This window comes from Alligator sinensis, unplaced genomic scaffold (genome assembly GCF_000455745.1).
Source record: "Alligator sinensis unplaced genomic scaffold, ASM45574v1 scaffold611_2, whole genome shotgun sequence".
Taxonomy (NCBI): domain Eukaryota; kingdom Metazoa; phylum Chordata; order Crocodylia; family Alligatoridae; genus Alligator; species Alligator sinensis.
In genome coordinates, this window is record NW_005841869.1 from 452,001 (window position 1) to 474,731 (window position 22,731).

General features: G+C 46.8%; 1 protein-coding gene and 1 long non-coding RNA gene across 3 annotated transcripts in view; one reads left to right on the top strand and one right to left on the bottom strand.

Annotated features, from left to right (window-relative positions):
* LOC102380865 overlaps positions 1 to 14,325 on the bottom strand; it is a 29,566-nt gene extending 15,241 nt beyond the window's left edge. For both annotated transcript variants that reach the window (XR_323026.2, XR_323027.2), the window contains exons 1-2: positions 14,258 to 14,325; positions 13,857 to 13,965 (exon numbers count right to left, since the gene is read on the bottom strand). This is a non-coding gene — a long non-coding RNA (uncharacterized LOC102380865). The remainder of the gene's footprint in view (positions 1 to 13,856; positions 13,966 to 14,257) is intronic.
* LOC102381201 (centrosome-associated protein 350) overlaps positions 1 to 22,731 on the top strand; it is a 52,387-nt gene that overhangs the window by 16,962 nt on the left and 12,694 nt on the right. Inside the window, exons 14-24 of the mRNA XM_025193751.1 lie at positions 4,283 to 4,440; positions 10,952 to 11,049; positions 11,775 to 11,885; positions 12,350 to 12,468; positions 12,901 to 13,034; positions 13,907 to 14,037; positions 14,183 to 14,370; positions 15,448 to 15,535; positions 16,284 to 16,430; positions 17,138 to 17,310; positions 21,775 to 21,956. Of these exons, the coding sequence (XP_025049536.1) occupies positions 4,283 to 4,440; positions 10,952 to 11,049; positions 11,775 to 11,885; positions 12,350 to 12,468; positions 12,901 to 13,034; positions 13,907 to 14,037; positions 14,183 to 14,370; positions 15,448 to 15,535; positions 16,284 to 16,430; positions 17,138 to 17,310; positions 21,775 to 21,956 (1,529 nt within the window). The remainder of the gene's footprint in view (positions 1 to 4,282; positions 4,441 to 10,951; positions 11,050 to 11,774; positions 11,886 to 12,349; positions 12,469 to 12,900; positions 13,035 to 13,906; positions 14,038 to 14,182; positions 14,371 to 15,447; positions 15,536 to 16,283; positions 16,431 to 17,137; positions 17,311 to 21,774; positions 21,957 to 22,731) is intronic.

The window sequence follows — 22,731 nt, forward strand, 5'->3', positions numbered from 1 at the left end:
TTACCTCTATGTGAAGGGGTTGGTTATCCCAGCAGCGATTTTGAGAAGTGGTATAACAGATCATGCCTCCTGAATCCCCTCTCCCGAAAGACACGTTGTTTTAACATATGGCATTGCAGAAGTAGAATAAATTGATTATCTTTATGAGTACCTAGTTAAATCTCTCCTGATCTCCTTTCTGCAGAGGATTAAGGAGCGATTTCACCAATTGGATGCTATAGATTCATTTATAGTAATTGTTTTCATTCCCTTTACTCCTGAAGTAGCAGGAGAGCGGCTAAGTCTGCCTGTTCTGCGTGTGCCCATAGACACGTACCCCCCCTCTCACAAAGATAAAGGGAATGGCACAAGAAATGTTAGCTTTGAAAAAACTACGCTGAAAACAGTGACAAGCTGGATGCTCAATTGTGTTTCCAGTCCGTCTTAACAGTTTTAATGCAGACAGGGGCTAGAGAAAGGTCCTTCTCATGCAGTCACTCTCAGACACCAAGAACTCTGTCCAGCTGCCACCAAGCTTGGGCACCTAATCCAGCAACTCAGGAGACAGAAGTGCAAGGAGATCCTGCTAGCTCAGCAGCAGTTCTCGATTAAAAATAAAAAATCTCTATGAACTGTCCCACTGTAGGGCTGGACCACACTAATGGCCACTGTGAGAGCGCAGGCCACCCACCCATCTACAGACTCAGCTCTAAGGGAAGGATCTCGCTTGGGACATTTAAACACAGGCTGGACAAAGCATCGATTAATGTACCCCTGTATTGGCTGGGCATAGACCTTCCCCCCCCCCCCGTTACAGTTCCCAGGGGTGGGTGAGAGTGTCTTGGTCTCTGTGTGGTCCCTGTCCTGGACTGGTGCACTCTCCCTCCACAAGTTGTAACCATGGCCTTTAATATAGTACAAGGCTAAGAAGATTATTAACATCTTTACTAATCCAAATTAATATGAGGAAAGTGGAAAGAGGAGCCTGGAGAGCACATTTTTGCTAGTCATATGAACAGTAAAGTTCAAGTCCCTTCTTTGTATAGAGCTATGAAGTTCAAAGTTTACACTCAATTTCTGCTCTGATGCATCAGTTGCAAGGACCGTGCAGCAGTTATCACCCATGTGCAGTGCAAACAGGTGTCCAAAATATTAACATTGGTCCTCCACATTGGCACTGGCCATGGAAAAGAAACCAGAGTTGAAGGTGCTCTCCATTTTTCTGGATCAGACCCATTAACTGTAAGCAGCTACAGGATCTATTCTTATCTACTCAGTGCTCCGAGATGGACTTCAATTCATGCTAATGAATTCGGCGTGCTGCCTCCTGCAGCCACTGCCATCAGACCCAGCAGAGGATGTTGCTTTTAAGTGTATGTAAAGGATAATCCGTTCTTATAGATGAGGTCGCTCCACTTTGAAGTTACAAGTGGTTTTTGAAGTTACAAGTTACTCCAGAAGCAAACAGGACTCGTAGTAGAGATGACATCTTTTATTAGACCGACAAGATCTTTGCAAAAAAAAAAAAAAATGTCTTTCCTTGCAGGTTCTTCTTAGGGAATCAGGTGTGCAGCTCCCTGTGGACAAGGCAAATGCCAAGCTCAGCTTTCTACTCGAAGACCACGGTGATGGTCGCAGGCTAGGAAGATTCCTTAGCACACCTACATTCCTAGCTACCTGCCTACCCATATTCCCTGCACGGGATCCAAATCTCAGCAATGTCCACAGAGGTCTTTCCACAGTCAGGAGTGGGAGAAACGCAGGCCCTGTCTCAACCAGGGGCAGCTGTGCCCCAATATAGACCCTCCTGAAGCAGCAGCACAGGCCCTTAAGAGACCAGCACTCAGTGCTAATGCAGATAGCAAACCGACAGCATTTGCAGGGACCAAGATTTGAATTCCTTCCTAGGAAATCTCCTTTGTCTCCCCTCTCCGCTCCACCTTGCACCTGCTTTCTGAAGACAGCTCAGGCACGAGTCATAGGAACTGCTCTAATCGTTTTAGCTGTTTCTGGGTCATTCTGTGCCAGGAAAAACAAAGAAAAGCTTATTAATGAGAAAAATGAAATGAGATTTCCCTAAGCTGATTGTTGATAAAAATGAATGTGCAAGTGTTTCTCCCGCCTCTCTATAAAAACATCTGTCACTGTTTCAGGCTGTCGCCGCCTCCCTGCCTTGCTCTAGCTGCGGCTGGGTCAGTAACTGCCTATATTCACACGTTCCTCCCTAATCTTTTTAGCTCAGCTTTGCACGGGGCCTTTTAAAGGACTTCCAAGCAGAACCTTTGGCAAGGGAGCAAACTGTCCGGGAGGTGGTTTGAGCTCACATCCCGGCTGCAAGTGGACTCCCTACCCCTACCCACAATGCTGGGCACAGCACAGGCACCTTTGGATCTCAAGGCTGCATTGCTAGATGGGTCCCAATATCAAAGCATTTATACCCATTGCAACCTGGCTCACCGCAAGTCCCTGCACCACCATGCAGACAGATACAAGCCATTGCATAGGAAGGTTTCTAGGAGCCTTGCAAAGGTTAAATTGTGGCGCGTGCGAGTGAGCCCCGATTAGTTAAAAACTCAGAGGCAGATATTTCCATTTTTCAGCAGTGGTGAAAAATGCAGCGCTCAGAGGACGTGGGCCTTTTAATTGGCAATTAGGGTCATTAGTTTTTTCCTTGTCAGAGAGGTACAGGGAAGGGGATTCTGTACACTGCCTGCTAAGATCGTTCAGTCAAACTATAGTCAACTCTTCCATCAATGGAAATTTAACAAACGATAGTTGAATAAGAAGGGTTAATCCAACGGTGTGGAGTCAAAAACAACTTGTTGGACTACGTGCGACTTTACCCATAGAAAGGGCAAGGATTTCTTAGGGTAATATCTTTTATCAGGCCAGCTATGCATGGATGCACTTGCAACGCGTGCTACCCAGCTATATGCGAGCTCAGAGTGCTTGTTAACAGACACAAACAGGGAATGGGACCTCAAAGAAATGCTGGCTTTGCTAACCTGCTGCGTGTGCCAGCAGGCTCATGCCACAGCCTTATGGCCAGGTCAGGGATAGCTGTCCTTTTGTCACTCAGGACATTTTTGCCTGTGTAGTTTAGGGACTTCACCCCTTGCAGGGGCCAAATCAATGCAAACTCTGCAGCCCAAGGCCCAGAGAGCTGGATGCCCAGTCTTGGAGGTCTCTCCATCCCAGGGTGCACAAGTCTGTGGACGCTTCACCCCAGGAGAAGGGGAGCTAGGGGAACGAGGTCCACCCTCTCCTCTCGGCACTGGCCCCAGGACCCTGCATTAGGCATGCTATGACCCTTTCCTCCCATACTGCAAGCCCTTTCAAGGACCCCGTATCACCTTCCCTGTTTATCAGGCTCTCTAAGTTGTCCCTTCCAGTGCCTCTTAACCTGTATTTCTGACATCTCTCCAGGACGGGCCACAGCTTCCTCACCAGTCTACACTGCTTTCATAACTGTTGTTCTTAACATGGTGCTCATTTATACGTGGGAGACAGGAGGCTGCCTTTCATTAACCCTTATGGGCTGTTTCTGAGTGGGGAAGTGCAGACTCCTTTGGGTCACTCAGGTAAATGGACCATAGGGATAGATCCTATGATCCCACTCCCTGAGTTTCTGCCGAAAGGTGACCACGTTCTCAAGTCCCTTCCTTGACCCTGGGCTGTTTCTCCATCCCACTCTGCAATTAGTACGCTTTTGCTGTTGCAAAAAAGCATCTGGCTAAGTAGGAAAAGCAAGCCACCGAGACAAGAACGTGTGGGTTTTTCTTCCCTTATAGCCTCAGTTCCCCTACCTGTAAAATGGCCATAATACCAAGACTACAAACTTTTGTGGGCCAAGGATCATCTTTTGGTTCGGTGGTTGTCTGACCAAACTCCAGCACAAAGGAGCCCTGATGGGGACAGGCAGGCTTTTCAAATAAAAAAAAGCTACCAAAGGCTTCCTCACATCCCAGGGTTAACCTGTTCATGTTCCCAAGCTGCTCTGAGACCCTCAGAGGAGTTGTACGACAGGAGCACAGTGCTATATGTCAGATGCTGGAGCAGGTGTTAGCAATGCCAGCGTCCACCGGCAAATACAGAATCAGGCTTGCCTGGGACAGCAGGTCGACACAGGGGCAGAAACATCCCCCTGGGCGTAACCTGAGCTAAGGCAAGGGAGCCCCAATTCCCAGGCCATCCCAAGGTCCAGATATAACCCTGCTCCATGCTAACACAATGCAGTTTTTATCTTATCTGCCCTCCAGTAAGTGTCTCTCTCTATATGTGTGTGTGTGTTGGCTTAATTCAGTCCATGGAGAGCACCAGCGGAGCAAAGGAATCGCTGCACATCCGAGCTTTGGAGAGAAGAAGCCGCTACGGTACTTCCTAAACAAACTCTGGGAACTTCAACCAGTTGCTGGTCGGGACCTTGCACTTCTGCAGCCAGCAGGATTGAGAAGGACTTGGGTAAGATGATATTCAACCAAGAATTCAGAAAAATAGAGTAGTCGCTTAATACAACTGATGCATTTAATATGCTCCATGCAGTCCAGCACTAAAAGACCATCTTAGGGGTTTTGATACCAGTTGGCACCTGCCCTCGTCTGACTTGCTTGGAGTTCTGGAATCCAAACAGCTAAAACCATTGCCAAAATTTCACCTGTTTGATAAGTCCTCTTCCATTTGCTGGCCAGGTCTAATTTTTTGACACGCACATCCTTTGGGAAGAGATGCAGACGGGCTGGGACACTTCCCTGCTCTCATCTTTTTTGCAGTCCCTTTTAAGGGTCTGGGACCGATCCTTGCCATCACCATGTTGCATGCTAATTGCCCCAGGTAGACAGTTGGGGAAAAGAGCAGCAAAGAGGTTTTGTTAAACCCGTCCCCTAAGGCCAGTGGCTTTGTTGGGAGTGGAACTGGGGAATCCTGGGAGGCTGGCTGGTGGGAGGCCACAAAATAAGAAGACCCACGTATTTTGCATAGAGACAAGGGAAAGTTTGTGGCCGAAAGGGTTAAGCAGCAAACAATAGCAAGCCAGCTTCTGGCAGAAGAGACCTCGGCTTGCTTGTACCAAACAGTAGCAGATGGCGCATTGTTTTAAAGGCTTTCCAGAGACAAAAGAACAAGATCAGATAACCTTTCCCTGACAAGGTACTTAAAAAAAAAAAGCCCTTGCTCTTATCACAGATTCTTCATCATTTCCCCACAAGATTTCAGACACAACAGCAGATTTTGAGAGGGGCGAGGGTGGTGTAGCCAGGCTCTACTCCAGCCGATAGGAACGTGGGAGGGGGGGTGTGTGCTTGGGCGACACGTCTGTTTGTCCAAAACATTTCCCATAAAGTTGTGTGCTTGGGCAATACGTCTGTTTGTCCAAAACATTTCCCATAAACAGAGGGCATTTCATTTACTCAGCATGAAAGGATACGGGCCCCAGTTCGGGAGCCTTTTTGCAACCCCCCCCCCACTTACAAGTTGAATGATAAAATCCTCCGCCTGACTTCCGTGCAGAAGAGCCCGTTGCAAACCGGCAGCATTTGCAAGAGTCAGGAGAAGGGGAGATTCAATCCAACCCTAAATCGGATCCCAAAGCAGAGCAGTTTCCAGCCTGTGTTGCTTCAAGGCAGTGTCATGTCATTGTTTCTAGAAACCGTGTTTTTCCCTCCACTCGCTGCTGGTAGCGGAGGGGAGAGGAACGTGCAGAGAAGAAACAGTGTGGTGCTAAGAGAGTGCACATGCTTTCCTCCAGCGCAGATTGTATAATGATAGGCAATTATATAGCATGCTGCAAAATATAAATATTTACCTTTAACACATGTACGCGCTGCCTAAGTACTAATTGCGGTGGGGAAGACATGTTAAATATTTCCAGTAGAAGACAGGCTTTACAGGATCATCAAAGCCTGGCGAGCACAACCAATGGCAACAGAGTGGAAACTTGCACAACGTCTAGTATTTGTCGCTATCTGCTACCCAGAATCAAGTCATTGGGCTCATCCCTGACTCGCGACATTGTTTTTTAAACAGTCCAAATAAATGCAATCCCTTTCTGATATTATAGACTGCCCATCTCAGCCATACAATGCTTTGTGCACCATGACAAACTGAGTATATTCTCTGCAGAGGACCACCAGAAAGGCACCCCATGGATAGTAGTGGTTTGTTTGAGGTTGTTTTGTTTTTTTTAAGTCACCCATGAGCCACATTTTACCTTGACATTTAAGGAAACGTCCTCCCGATTCCAATTGCCTTGGATCCATACGCTGCATATATCTCCCCCCATCCATCACCCCCCACTGAAGCAACAGCCCCTTTTGGTAGGACCAGGGCTGTATTTTCCCTCTTCCTGCTAGCCCTCCATCTCAGGGAGAACTCCCCGTCAGCCTAAATTAATCGTTTCTATAGGAGGTTTTGCACAGAAAATGTTTATAACAATCCTCAAGTTCATTTGGGGTCGCATCTTGCTTCTATTTAAAAAAAAAAAAAAAAAAGCACACACAAAAAACTCCCAAATCACTAAGTTTTTGAGGTTAGGGGACCTTAAATCCATGGTCCTCCAAGACTGATATGCTTATAAGGGAGATGGTGAAGCACATTTAATACCTGTTAAGTGACTATGCACTGCCTGGTCTGGGTACACCTGAAAACTATAACAGTATGGGTTTAAAAACAGAAGTCAGTACAGCCCCTAGCAGGCATGTATTTATGCAAGTCAGTATATCATCATCATCATCTCCTAGGTGCTTAAATCCCTTTTGAAAAAAGGGACTTGTACTTCAGACTATTTTATGCCAACACCCAAACCTACCACCCTCAGACTCAAGTGGTATCTTTCTAAAGTAAGAGGACTTGTGAAGGGTTTTTAAACGCAAAAGCTTGCTATAAATTTGTTCCCCCAACTATTTAAGTTGGTCTAATAAAAGATGTCATATCCACCCAAAGTACCTTGTATGCCTATGTCCTGAGACCAACACGGCTACAACCTGCACCCCTGGTTAAGACCTTGCGTGGCATAGTTCTTCGCGTAGATGTGATATCTTTTATTAGACCAACTGAGTAGCTGGGGAAAAAAAAGTTCTTAGCAAAACCTCGGTTTAGATCTTGTCAGCTTAGTAAAAGTTTGCCAAGCCACACTTTTTTCCATAGGCTAGAATGGTATTTGGGTTTTTCTACAGTGAAAGACAGTGAGGTTTCATTTGCGATTCCATGTTAAGTATTACAGAATTAGGAATGAAAGCAAAATGCAATCCAACCCCCCTTAGAAATACAATAATTAAACTAGTAAAGTGCTAGTAAAGACATACGAAGACAAGGTTCTTTGGGTAAATGTGATCTCTTTTATTTACCAACTAAATCACTGCCCAAAAGCTTGCAAAGAACTTTTTTCCAACTATTTAAGTTGGTCTAATAAAAGAGATCATGTCTACCCAAAGAACCTGGTCTGCCGATGTCCTTAGACCAACACAGCTAAAACCAACACCCCAGGAAAGAGGTAAGCCACATTTCCACCTGTAGCCACTCTTCATAATATTTTGCAGCACTAGAGGGTGCTGCCCTCTTGTTTGTAGAAGAAGGAGAAATAAGGAAGTTCGTAGACTCAGGATGGTAATAACACTGCTTCAATTAATTGTTCTCAGATGTAAAGCTTTGAGATAACAGACTCCCTAGTGTTGCATTTCAGGGGCTACAGTAGAGACAGGAGCAAACGCAGCTTGTGTTTGCCAAGGACTTGCAGATAGGAGCTTGGCAAGGCAACAACCAAATTCGGTTTGGTTTTCCAACAGGTCAGGCGTCGTTGCTTTTTGCCATGAGAGCTTTCCCTGCGGTGGTCTTTCCCTTACACCTGTAGAGGCCAGAGGAGAAGGGCAGCTGTGAAGCTCCAGGGAATATGCAAGAAGCCAGGACGGGCCAATAAAAGACATTGCCAAACAAAATGTGTAGTTGGCAGAGGCGTTGCACATGCTTTTGGGCAGTAAATGCCCTTCCTTAGGTCTGGGAAAAATAGCAGTGGAGCTCATCTGAGGAGAGAGAAGTCACAGGTTTACTTCGTATTTAGTTTGCCAGGTCCACAATACTGACTTGTAGCCTCTCCATCCATGGCTCTGGTCCAGTTAGCTTCTGGCAAGTGTGTGTTATCACTGTGCAAACTACCACACATCATAGAAAATGAGGGTTGAAGGGACCCCAGGAGGTCACATCTAGTCCAACCCCTGCTCAAGGCAGGACCAGCCCCAACTACATCATCCCAGCCAAGGCTTTGTCTAGCTGGGTCTTAAAACCTCCACGGATGGAGACTCCCCCACCTCTCCGGGTTGCCTGTCCCAGTGCTTCACCACCCTCCTTGTGAGAACGTTTTTCCTAATATCCAAACAAAATCTCCCTTGCTGCGACTCAAGCCCATTGCTCTGTCATCTGCCACCTGGGCACGTCAGCTGCAGATCCGAGCACGATGCAGGATTGCCTGAGGAGAGCCACATCCGACCTGTCAACTGACCTTGGATCCGCCGCGTGTGCCAAGGGATTTAGACACAAGCATACGAAATTCAAGAGGACAGAAAGAGTGGGCAAAGCTAATCCCAGCGTTCAGCAACCAGACACTGTGAAAACAAGGGGAGAAAACATTCAGAACCACCTGGATGCCAGCGAGAGAGAAAGAGAGAGAAAAAAAAAGAAATGGCCATCTCATGAATTATTCCAGTTTTGCTCTTTACCTGAAGTTTAACATTAAGGGAGGAAGCCTAGCAGGATTGTCGCCTTCAAGTTGCACTTACACACATTTAAAGTTGCAAGTGTGTATCTTTGTAATAATTGGGTTGGACCGATTGCTGACACTGGCAGAAAATAGGAAGGCTGCCCTTGACTACGGCACCCGTAAGTGCTTCTGTCTAACTTCAAGCGATTAGAAAAATGAGACTTTTAGCCCAGCTTCTTTAATTATATGTAGCAAGGATTCTACAGGGCTGTGCTGAGATTTTGCAGGGGCAGCGGAAAGTGATTTAATAAATAGCTATGGCATGCTGTTTTAATAGGAAACTGTACTGGATTGTGTGCATCTAGAGAGGCAGTAAAATGCCATTTATCAGAATAGAAAGGAGGACGTGAAATGTAACCACTCAAGTGGCACTCTGAATGCAGGACGCTTTGATGCCTAGGGTATGGTCAGGCAATAGCCACAGCTGGGAAAACAAGAGGATGTTGGAGAAATAGGATTCATTTAAATGGGCTTCTGCTTGCTGTCACTCCCGGCGTATGGAGGCTTTAGGTGCATTTGCAGCATTTTCATGGGTGATTTGCTCGCTGGGCACCTGCCTGGGTTATATTCACCCTTCCATACACGGACTGAGGTCCTGGGCTAAGCCAGCCACAAATAAACTTCCATGCACACACTCTGCCAAGATGTTCCTGCAACTGTTTGAAGACAGGAGGTGCAGAGCCCAGAGCGACACTGTCACTCGCTTTGGTGGAACAGCTTTGGTCCCAGGGACGAACACGACCCTCACCTTAAACTTATATTCAAGAGAAATGAAACAGGATGCTGCCAACATCTCCAGTACTGGAGGGAAAGTACGAATGTGTACAAGTTTGGAGGCAACCACTGAGACTGCCACCCAGTTGCATCCTGGAGGATCTCCCTACAGATGCCCGATCAGAAGCTAAGAAAGGTCTGATGTCAAAACTGTAACCGCAAACAAAGGAGCCTTCGTCCTTTCAAAGATGGACTATGGAGAATCAGTACTGGGATTTGCAAAAGTCGAGATCCAAACCCCTCTGCATATCTGGGAAACGTGGCTATAGATCCTGATTGTACCTGGAGTTTGCAGGCAGGCCTGTTTCTATTTGTGAGGGACAAGGATCCACTTCTGACCTTTGTTTCTGGCAGTGACGCAGCTCAAGGTAAACACCTGACCTGCTTGAATAGGCAGATCCATCCACCGGAGCATTTTAAATAGCCCAGAACGTATTGCTGGTAAACATTACCTCACTGAGGCAGCAACAGATAGAAACCCTGCGATTAGGCAGTAGCAGCAAGAGGCACACCTAGAACAAGAACAGGTTTTGCCTGCTCAGAAGTGAAAGCATCAGTACAAGGTTTCTCTCCCGTGACCCAGTGGAGGAGTCTCAGTGGTCCTCACAGAGGTGTGGGCAATGGGGGAGCAGACACTGTGACGATACAGCCTGGCAACTGCTGAACAAGGTTGGAAAGTCTTATTCTCTTATCTCCTCGGTGGGCCTGATCCGCCAGGCGCAGCCCAAAGAGGATGGGGCTACTGGCACTTGGTGGTCCTACTTGTTCCCCCATCCACGTGTCACATATGTTAGTGCTGAAAGGGAACAGCAAACCCCCTTTGTTCCTTGCGGTGGAGACCCTCTTTCCCCCCCGTGCATGTACAGCACCTAGCACACCGCAAGGGCTGTCAGGTTTCATGCAACAGAACATCAACCAAGACCCTGATCTAGCAAACTGGCCCTTTTCGGTACAGCACTACAGCAAGCGTGTCAGTCCCCTCGGCTTTGATGGGGTGTGCCTCATGCATTGAGACACCAGGGCAGTGCAGACGTGCACAGATCCAGCTGTGCACCTTTTGGCTAAAGAAAGCTGCTCCAGCACCTGCAGTTGCCTAAGGACACCCTGCACACACCCATCTCACTTCTTGTGGGGCTGAACTGGGACAAGGAAGCTCATCAGTATGGTGCGCAGAGGAGCTGGAGGGCAAGGGTCTCTTCTTTTGGTGCGTCCTAGAGATTTCTGGACAAGTGCTGCATCCTGGAGGCACGGCTAAGAGATGTGTACCTCGGAGTACAGGCTTCTCCACCTTTACCTTCCCTTTGACTGGCTCTGAAAGTACTGGCCATTTTTTTTTTTTCCTCTAGTCGGTTCCTTATTAAAGACACAGAAATCAGCCTCAGAAATCCTTCAGAATGGAGCCTCGACTAAAAATGGTGACTGATGCCATCTCCCTGTTCTTTTTTTCCCTAGGCAGAGGCGAGCCTGCCTGCAGAGATGCAGAAGAGGGATATAGGAGCCATCTCGAGAGCATAAAGCAAGCGTCTCATGTCTTGGCTCTCAAACTGCAGGTACAGCATGCACCCGACGTACATGAAAGCTTATGTCTAGTTCCTCTGTATGAATTAGTGAGTCAGGTAGGCCAGGCATGCTTGCATGTGGCCTCTGTTTTTGCACTGCTGTCACAGATTGGCTCCTAATGACATCTCTACTCTAAGCAGCTGCCATTTGCAAAGAGATTTCTAGCCCAGCAGGCCAGGCAGAATAGCCCCTATGGAGTATGAGGTTTTCTGCAGCGAGAGGCAGCGCCCTGCCATGCTGCTACTGGAACCAGTGCAAGCACTGGTGCTGACTTCAGAGCAAGCAGGATCATCTCTGGAAACAAGCACACTGTATCTGCATTTCCTTTGGTTTCAGAGTCTGCGGTAAGGTGTTCCCAAGGGCCAAGTCCAAAGAAATTAAGATGCCAAGTCTCTGACTTGAGAAATAGCTTTCTGGACCTGGCCCAAAGTCCATTAAGTACCCAAGTCCCATAGTCAGTGGGACCAAGGCTCTGGAATTGCTTTGAAGCTTTTGCAAGTGTTAAATCAGGCATCTCTCTGTAGCACCTCTCAGCATATCCTCTGTGAGCTGGTGCGTGTCAGGGGTATAATGTCCCATTTCCCCCCCACAAGTTCATTCCTGTGGTGAGTCTCCTGGATGCCATCCTCTTGAGTTAGCTCGATGCCAGCCTGATGAGAAGTGACGCTCGCTACCTTCAGTCGAAAACCTTTCAAATCCTGTTTCCCAAACCCAGGCCCATCAGTTCCAGCAGGAAAGGCAGCTGGCAGTCCTTAGTGAAAAGGCCAAGCTGGAAGCCCAAGAGAGCCAGAGGTCTTTGGACGAGCTGCTCAAGCACCATGTAGAGGTAAGAGTCAATGGTCCAAGCAGCAGGACAGACTGAGCCGTCACCTCCGAGTTGTGCCAGCTCCTTTCTGTCTTGCTCACCTAAACCTCACTTTGAGGGCCCGTTCTTGGGATGATACTTTAAGAAACTTTCTAATGGCAGCTCAGATGAAGGAGAAACTTCCTGTAGGCTGGGAGACGGACTAGAGGGGAAGCTCAGTGCAAAGGGACACATCCTCTTCCTCAGGAAAGCAGCTCCTGATAGCTCCAAGCTTTGCCTCTTGTTATACCTTTCCTCCTTACACACACCACCGTTACTTCGTTGTACCTAGCTCATTCTTTAATATCACCCATTAAGAATCAGAAGTGTGTGAAAGGTACTATAAAAAACAAGATCTATCCCAAGAGAACCACAAAGACTCAGAGCTATCACCTTTAGGACAGCTCACCCATTGCTATTACAGAGCATCGATTCTGGTTTTGCAGGGGCTGGATAGCACCAGTGCCGACTCTGCTGTCAGATCAAGATTCGAACTTGCCAAGCAAGAGCCAAGGCGGTGTCGACTTGAAGGTGATCCCAAAAGAGAGAACGCAGCTGCAGCCAGGTATGGTAGGCAGCACCTGACAGGACACGCAACTGTGTCAGCCCGCTACCTATTTAAGACAGGATTAAAACGTGAAAAATTGGCCTGTGCAACACAGTGACACAGGAGCACATTTCTGTGACCTCAAGGAAATAGCCATTGCAAGGAAGGTGGCTCGCACAGCAGCTGCCCTGGACACAGTGTTGTGTCCCACCTTTTCGCGGTTTCCCCCTCTGCACTAAACTGTCCCTCAACCCATTATGCTACGAAATGACTGTTCACACGCACAAGGTGCACTGCTGAATAGAAGTTAGCGACACTATTTTGAGAGGTCTTGAGCTCTGCTAGTGAGACGTGCTCTCTAAAACCAAGGTATTGGTGCTGTTACTGCACTGTGCAGCGACCATTGCAAATCATCACGTCAACATGCATTGTCTTCTTCCTCGCTCCCAGTACGCCGGGGGGACGTTCACCAAGGCCTTCTGTGCAGAAGGCAGAGACGGATGGCAATACGATGATTACCCAACCAACCACAAAAAGAAGAGCCCCAGGGGAAGCCAACCTGGATTCCTCCACCCACCGACCAGGTAACTATCTCACCGGGCAATTGGTGGCCACAGGGTGAAGTGGCAGATCCTGCTGCATATGTGGGGAGAGGGGCAGCATTTGGGGGGTGCAGCAATCAGCCCAGATTGCAGCAAACCTTTCATTGTGCTCAGAACATCTGCCAAAGGAAGATCCATATCAACACACACACACATATATATATATATAAATACATTTATAATGCCAAAGCAACATCTTTACCTTTCTTATCAAACCGCATCCCTTGGATAGCTGGGATTAATGACACCTGGGCACCTATTCACGGGCCCCACAGTTCAGTGCAAGATGGAAGACATACCTGGTTTCCATTCACTATTGGAAACTTCATGATTTAAGCCCATTAAGGGAGAGAGGTGACATCCGTCTCCAGATAAAACTACTCAACAACTGACTTTATGCATCAGGCCTATAGTCAGCTCGCTAGGGGAGCAGAACATCTCTTGGTCTGGTCTCTACAGGCAAGACTGAGCATGGGCATCATTGTTATACATCATATAGATAACACATGATCTCCAGAGGCAAGTAAAAAACAAAAAACCTGCTTGTTTAAACATACAGCAGTAGTTCATGTTGGAACAGCCATTAAGGCACAGGAGTGAACCAGATTTCCAACCCTGCACTTGCATTGTCTGCAGTACTAGCACAGATGCCAATTCGTGTGCCCCACAGTGGGAGCATATTAGAAAAAGTTAGGGTTTTTTAAAAATGTTATTCTTTTTGCCCATGCTATGAAATTTAGAGGCAAGAGGCATTACTTTTCTGCCTCCCCAAGCAATCCCAGTGTTAAGAAATACTGTACTTACAAGGACTTTAATGTGGTCTTTTTTTCCTTTTTTTGAACACCTCTCTGCAGAGCATGGGGACTCTTCTCAGGTACCTCCATCCTTGAATCCCTTGTCAGCGCCCATAAGTCTGCCCAAGAGCAAGACACGTGCAGCAGATGATTCAGGAGACAGCAGCGAGCAGACAGACTCCATCAGCCAGGTACCAGGCTTCACAGCTCCTCTCCCCTCAGCCCGCATCCAGCATTTCCAATTTCGTGTGTACCGGCAATTGCAATGCCAGCCTTGCAAGGCACCCGTGAGGTTTCTCAAGTAACCTCTCCCTCCACCCTCTGCTTCTCCTTCAGTGGAGCGAAGTGAGCCAGTTCTATGGAGGCTCCAGCACCTTTTCCCAGTTTGGCTTGGCCATGGCTGAGCAGTACCTGCGCGAAGAAGAGCTGCGAGCCCGGCACCAGGCCGCTCTCCTCCGACTGCGAGAGGAAGCCCTGCAGGAGAAAACCAGGGCTGAGTTGGCCTGGCTGGAGTATCAGGAGTGGTAAGGCAGATTTATTCATGCAATGCCCACGTCAGCACATGGCATCTAACAGCAGCAAGCTGCTCAGAGCAAGGCAGCCTCCTTGCTGGGTGGACTTTCCATGCCCCTTGTGGGAGGGCATATCATGACACAGAAATAAATTTGACTTCAGAGCCAAACTGTGGTACAAAAGGCCTCCCCTCAGCTTTTAGGAACTCCAAATTTAGTCCAGCTAGTGCCAGGCGAGTCCAGAGCACAGCTTTTCCCTAAGCACACACTGCTCCCACCTCCATTGCCTCCCTTAGAGCAATCAGCAAATCCCCCACACCTGGGCCAGCCCCTCTCCAGCAGGGCAGACAGGTGGACCCGCTCCTCTAATGAGAGTAAGAGACTTAACTCTTTTTTTTGTGTGAGCCATTATTCAGAGTCAGATCAGGGCTGTGAAGTGGAAGTGATGCAGCCTCTCCTACCTTGCTGTTGTTTGGGGTGAAATGTAGATGAGGTTCAAATTCACTCTCTCAACTTTGCAAATCGAGTGAATTCGCTTCTGAAGGAAACTACCCTGGGGTTTTGCACCGCGGTTGTGAGACGCCCTGGTTCGGTCTTGGAAAAGACTAACCATGGCTTGGGCACTGCTGTGCTCTTACGGGATCCCCAGGTAGGGAGCCGTCACTGGTCCGAGTCTGCACAGGGTCTGCTTGTGGCTTAAAAGGTTCAGGGATTGTGGCAAAAAGCAAAATAGTCAGTGCCTCGGGCTTGGTTTTGGGAGAGGGCATAGCTGGAGGGCTGGGGTAAATATAGTAATAAGTCTTCTTGGTTTCAATGGTTGCTGTGAATCCAGGCTGGTAACCTCCGGGGAGTGCCATTATCTGGTGGTCTCTGTGAAATAAGCGGTTGGGTTTCTCTCAGGTTGCATCAGCAGTAAGGGCCATCGGCTCCATGGTACCTTGCTTCTCTTCCAGCATATAGATGAAGTGGCCAGGTTTGCAAATCACTTCATCCTGCAGTTCTAGCTGCTTTTGACAACTTCCATAAGTTTGATTCGCACACGCACGCCTTCTCTCCTGCTAAAGACTGCCGTCTCTGTCTGGCTTTCAGCTGCTTGGATAACCTGCGAGACGCTCAGGAAATGACTGCCATAGCTGAGAAGCAACGGGAAATCCTGACCAAGCTAAAACAAGAGCAGGTAATACCCCTGTAGTTGCACGTTTCAGCTTTCTTCTTGCGAAAACCCAGGGAAGATGGGACACCGAGAGCACGTGAGAGCCTTTTGGGCAGCAGAAAAGATTTACTAGTGTTATTGCATGGCCATTATAAAACGCGTCATGTTTTATACATCAGACAAGCTACTTCTGTGCCAGGGACTGCACTCTATAAATTTGAAGGAGACAAGAAGCACAATTTCTTTCTGCCACTTTGTTGTTACTGCAATTTTCTATTCTTGGCATTAAACAGCAGATTGCACGGCATGTCTGTGCCTCCATGGCTGCAATACAGTTAGTTGGCTCGATAGCTGGTGGGCGAGGGGTCCGCTTTTCCTGATGCTGTCAGGAAAGGGGGTGTGAAACTACAGCACAGACCTGGGAGCGAGGAGATGTGTTTTCTGGGCCTGACTCTGCCCCAGCCTCCTCTCCTTGCAGAGCTCCAGGACGTGTGCTTTTTATAGAGCATGCGGAGAAATGAGTGCAAGGTGCTGAGCATCTACCAGCAGTCTGGTCCAGCCTGCACCAAAGAGGAACCCTCCTGATACTTAAACCTCTGACCCCTGATACTTAAACCTTAACAACACGACAGCTTTGAGGAGCGGTGTTCCCAAAGACTTATTGCCATCTGTTAATAAATACTCGTCTACCTTGATCTGCAGGTCTCTCTCCTACTTGTGCTTGCGCATTAACTGCTGTTTACTTGCCAGCCTTCCTTTCTTCACTCTGCAGGTGGAAATCCTGCACCTCCGAAATATCTATAGAGCAGCCCATCAGGAGAGGAAGCTCTTATTAAAGCAGCAGAGAGACATCTTGCTGATGCAGAAGTCGACAGCACAACTCCAGCAAGAGCTGCATAGTTTGGCGGGGCAGCAACAGGTTAATAGAGCCCTATAAAAGGGTAAAGTTTGGGGGTAACAATAAGACCCGACATCTGGTGTAGATTTGAATGTATTATATGCCAAGCAATGGAAGATGGGCTCGGTATTATTTTGAGACAGCAACTTGCGCGTGGGAGATTAAAAGGAGGTTTTGGAGACACTAATTAGGATGGGACTTTACTGATTATAATGGATTATAACACTAGTGCCAGTCTGCCAGGCAAAATCTGGCACTGGGTACATGCCCAGGACATGTTGCATTCCCTTATGGGGAGCTCTCTGGTGCACAGAGGGTGTACGCCCTTGCATTGGTCCCTGAAATCCTTTCTTCTGCCTACAGCAGGTAGAAAGGTCCTTGTCCACCTCCAGAGGAAGGTTTCAGCATTTAGGACTCACTCATGTCAGTCCAATGCAAGACAAAGCCCTGCTTTCAGTGCAGCAAATCCAGACTTGCCCTAGTGCTCCAGAAATGTAAAAATTGGTCCCTCGCACCTGTTTTAAGGATGCTGTTACCAAAGGCATCGAGCGCTGGCCTACCACTGCTCCCATTTAAGTCAGTGGGAGCTCACGGGTTGGTTTTTTAGCCTGTAAGGGTTGGAGCTAGAAGCTGCAGCTGTTCCTTAAAATGGAAAATGACTGAAACTAGAACTGCCACCAGTTGATGAAGCCCAGGTAAACCGTCATGCCTTCCCCTGTCCCATTTAGTTTATAAACAGTCTGGCAGATGTCAAAGAAGTAATAAAGAAGGCTGGGAAGATTTCCAGTCCAACGACACCCTCCACCCGGGCAGAATCGACAGCACAGACCTCAAAAAGGCCTGGCGTGTCGGGAAACAGTTGTGCCCAGAAGAGGAATAAACAAAGCGGGCCATGTCAGGGGTAAGTAATATCTTTTTACAACTGGTTTTACTGGTTACAGATCAAATCAGCCCAGTGAAAAATATGAGGACTCTCCTATCCCAGATGGCAGGTTGTTCCTTCAAGTGAGACGCAGCGACTCCAGAGTGAGGGATATAGTGACAAGCCTCGACAACTTGACGTGGTTTGGCATGTGGTGCGCCAAGACCATTGCTTATCGTGATGACCCCTCTAGCCTCATTGATTTTTCTGTCTAAGTTGTTGTCCCTGGTCTGAGATTGCAAACTCTCCAGGATCGAGATCAGATTTTTGTTATGTGCGTGTCTAACACCTAGTCCAGTGAGTCCTGAACCAGGCTCCTGAGTGCCAAAATACAAGGGACAGACCGTTCCTGACCGACCGTTCACACTCTCTAAGCATCCACGTGGCAGCTGCCGAACTCCCAAAGTGTAATATTTGGGCTGGAGTCATCCTTTGTTGGCTGCACAATGCTGCTCAGGTATTGGGAAAAGATCTCTCTGATGCTACATTATTAAGGACATTTTATGGTTCTCACTTATTTTTGTCATGGCATTGGATCATCGAATGTGTGGTGCTGATGGACAAATTTTGTAGTCCTCTCTCACACTGAATAGCATTCGCTCATCTGAGTAGCGGAATAAAGTCAATAGAACTATTTATAGGGCAATTGCTACTCGCAGGGGGCGGGAGAAGGAAAATCTGACCTGGACAAGCTCTTCTTTTCAGCTGTGAAATTTCCATCCTGTGAGAGAGTCCAGTATTTTGACATCTGTTTTCTTGCTGAAATGAGATAAAAGTCAAAATATCAAAAATGTTCATGGAACAACAAGGGGGGGGACTGGATTCCAAAAAGTTGATGTTTTCAATTTTTATGTTTTAAAATGAAACTGTCTTTCTCCCAAATGTTATCAAATGTTTGTTAGAATTTTTTTTTCAAACTTGCCCATTTGAAAAAGAATTACAAATTGAAATTGGGATATTTCTTGGTAACAAAAGTTGATGAAATCTGATATTTGGGGGCAGGGGGGAAATAGTTGAAGATGAAATGCATCAACCAGCTCTCTGAAGCCACGAGAGAAATTCTGGCTGATATAGGTGGAAGGTACTGTTTTAGCTCGAAAATATCACCAGTTATAATAGAACATGCTAAATCTGAGCCTTAATCCTAAAATCTAGGGGAAAAAATAAATATACCCAGCATTGCATTCTGGCTTTATCATTTTAACTTGGGCTATTCGGTTGCATACAAAGAGAAGCCTTACTAATCTGCTGTCATAAGCTTATTACCACACCCAGCAAGGAGTGGGAAGACTTGCTCTGAGTAATGAACTATTTAATCCTATGTACTATAGGTAGAAAAAACAGTTTAAAAATTCCCAAAGTCTTCAACTGGAAGCAGCACAACACCCTTATTGGCATATGGCACTTCAGTGGTGTCCAAATATTTTAATAAAGATTTAATGAATGTATACATAAGCAGTATGAAAGACTGCATAATACAAAATGTAAGTCGGACTGAAATGAAATGAGGGAGCCAGAACAAGACAAGAGCTCTGTTTTGATTTCAGCTTGTGTCAAAGTTGTTTTTTTTTCCATAGAGACATCCATGTGAGCGTTCGGGATTTCAACAACAGAGCATTTTTCTTACAGAAAACTTTTCCATTCAAGCAGACTGGGTTCTAAAAAAACTCAGTTTCAACCTTGAGACCATGAAATTAGAAAATGCCAGCCCAGCCCTACAGTACTTTTTGCCTTTCTATGTCTCTCTCGATTTCTTTCTCAATTCTTGCTACCTTTTCCCATATTTTTGTGGTTAAATGGAATGATCATAGCATTATAATATTAATCCTAAATATTTACAAAAAATGTCCAACAACTACTGGTAATCATTTGCATTTTTAATGATACCTCTCAGCGAAGGAGCTCGGCACCCTTTGCAAATATTAATTAACTGAGCCTCTCAAATCTCCTATGAAGTGCGGGTGGATCTATTGATTTCGGGTGCCAGCTTGAGGTCTGTGCACTGCTTGGGTCCCATTTTGCCCCTCCAGGAAGGTGATGTTTTCTAGAGGCCTTGTATGGGCTTTGTCTAGGGGTTAATTTTGCCCTCAAACTGAAGTATGGATAGGTGGTGTCAAGGGGCTGCAGCTGGATAACAGAGTGCTGGAGTCCAGACACCCAGGGGGAAACCCTGATGCTGCTGAAGTTGTGGACTTTGACATGGCCTTGCACAGAGCCAGGCCTTCATCCACAGCCTCCTTCTCTAAGGGCTCCAAGTGATGAACATCTGCAGCTTCCAATGACTCCAGAGTGAGTAACGGGTGTTCCGGACTTGGACCATGAGACCCCCAAGGCGCAGTAATGGTCTTTCACGTGAGCCCTCTGAACAGCCGTCTCCCAAAGCAGCCTCAGGCAAATGCACACACATATATACCAGTCTGCTCTAGAAAAAAAAAAATAGGTGCCATTAAATCTATATAAATCGAATGCGTAGATGAATAAGAGCCCTTCACATCTAGTTATCTGGGCCCTGCACAGCAGGTGGGTGAGTCAGTGCTGTGCATTTACTTAGCTCCCCATAGGGAAAGGCTTTCAAATAAATCTCGGCACGAAGCTGATCTATAATTCATGTTGCTATTGATTACAAGTCACAGGAATCTTGAAAAAGGTTTCTTGGCTGCACTTTCATTTCTTGTTACTGGCGAGTTTGCTACCGGTGGAACGGTGACTATGAACCCGAGTCTCTAGCAGACCGGGGGCCTTGTGGAGCGCAAAATGTTCCTAAACTGTGACTCCTGCATTCTTGTGCATAGATGTGTCTCACATGTGAGAGCGCAGAATGGTAACTGTGCTCTCTGTTCACCAGCGCAGGTATGTTCATATTTTATACTGATTAGGAACAAGTATTGAAAGCAGTGGGCTCAGGGCTGCAGTGGGGGAGACCGCTTGAGCAACACTTTAAAAAAAGCAATAAGGCATTATTACTGTGACGAGCAGACGGCGACACTCTGAGGTTACTGCTGCTTTGGGGCTATTTGGCTCAGACCTGGATGCTGCGTTTCACTCCTTCCAGAGAGGAGCCTGCAGCGTTTGACTGCATAAGCTTGCTGCTTCCAGCCTTGCAGTCCTGACTGCGTGCGTGCATGCATGCTAGGCAGTTGCAAAAGCCTGGCAAGATTGTTCATTCACAAAGAATACATGCTTTCCTTCAAGCCCTCCCTGCATTCGTATCCAGCAGGGGCACCCCAGTAGAAACGGAAAACGTTACTGGCAGGGGAAATCCTGGACTATTGTAGCATTCCCCATAAGACTTCGGGCCTCATCCAAAGCTTGTTGCAGTTGATGGAAAGACTCCTGTTGACTTGCATGGGATTTAGAGCAGAAGCTATACATATTCTTAAGTAGAGCAGCAGATACTTCTTTACATTTATGCAAATCTAAATCTGTTCCTAATGACTACTAATTTTCTTAATTTACCTACAGAAGCATACCACTAAGCTTTAATGACTCGAACACAGTGCTTTAGAGGGTTGATCGTGATTACAAAACGAAATAGTTTAAAATTAATGAAAACATTATTATTTAAGCATAATATATTATGAAACGAGTAACGCTAGAAAATGAACGTATTTATTTTTTTCACCCTGGGTGATTCTATGCTTGCTTGAAACTATTTTGTTCAAATTAAATATTTTCCTGAAGCCCGTTGATGGTGGATTAACTCTTAGAAGCAAAGATATTGTTCGTTTTGCCTTGTTGGATAATGGTATTACAGGTGTTTCGATTTTTTTTTTTCCCACTATAACGTACGACTAATGCGCATCACTGCTGTGGGCTGGATTGAATTGGCTTGCTCTGCTCAGCTGTGTAGCATAGAGTCTATACTGCTGGAAAAACTCCTTTCATTTCAGTGGTAAGGCCTCATGCCTTTGGCGTCGTTATGAGAATTATTTCTCCGTGTTCAGCTGAAATCAGCCATGGGGTCCAGCATATGACGAGGTCCCAGATTTGTGGATGATATCTTATTGCACATGAAAAAATCTAAATATCTGCTGAAATTGTTGCAGACTCGGAGCAGCATGCCAGCATCTGAGCTGGAAATTCAGCCTTCTAGTTTCCTTTCATGGATGCTGTCAATTTGTCTAGTCTCCTGCTGTATCTACAGGTGTCGGGTCAGGCACTTCAACACTGTGAAGCCCAGCAGTGCCGTAGGAGACAAAGGGAAAACCCATCCTTGCCGCCTACCTTCAGAGTGGAAAAAAATTAATGAACCACAAGGAAAACTTTTCTTACTTCACAGTTTTGCAGCTTTGCAAACATGCAGGCTTGAGCACTCTGCAGCCCCTAAGAAAGACTTCCAGCATCTTTTGATTCATACCTTTATTGACTTCCCCGGGTTAGTCGTGATTAATCGGCAAACACAAACACCACCTCAAATCATTAATTGCTTGTCTAATTTTATAGCCACCATATTGAGAGAGAGAGAACTTCACTAGGATACAGGAATCGAGCTGAGGAGCCCCAGAGGTGGGAACGGACATTTGGCGCAGATCCCAAGGCGCCTGGAAAAGGAGTTAAGAAATCACGCGATGCGGTGAATCAAACCATAGGCCCAGTCTTAATGGATGAAGACCTTAAAGATGCAGGTATTCAATTAAAAGTCCCGAGTGCCAGAACCACCCAAATAAATCATTTTGCAAGCTCATGGTCAGTTAGGTCATAAGTAGCAAGCAGGTGCAAAGCTGAAAGTTCAGCCCCTCTCTATAGCAGCTGAAATGATCGGTTTTTGTGTTTTTTTTAAGGGGCCTCATATTTGTGCTAATATAAACCATTTCCACTGGACTTGATGGGTTAGGTTTTCTCTTCCCTGGGAGACCTTGCCATGTTAATTCACACCAGGTCGAGTTTCTGTAATGGGTTTCTATGCAGGGTAGGCAGAAAACTTCACCCGCTGCAGGGTGGTGTCACTTCTATAAAACAGAATCACTTGGCTGGGATGAACATTCGGTGCTCTGCTTCCAAGGGAAAGAAACAACCCAGCCGGGTGCCTTGCGAGCTATAAAACTCCAGCACGGGAACTTAAAGACTGCCCGCTGGTATTCACACTGCCATCAGGAGAGAGGCGATGCATTTTCCACGCCGGCTGGCTAATTACTGGATACAAAATATAGGTCTGTAATGCTGGGAAGGCAGACAGTCGAGAAGGCTGTCCAGAAATTTTGTTAAAAGATGTTCTTTCCTAGTGCCTCCCACCTCTTGCAGGCCCTTTGCATTGCATTCAGCAGATGAAATCCAGACCACAGTGCAGTCAACAGAAAAGTTTTCACTGGCCTTAGGAATGCGCCCGTGAAGTATAAATCAGTGCTTAGGCTGGATTTGTGGGGGATGTAGGGTGTTTTTTCTGCCTGCTGCATGGGGGTC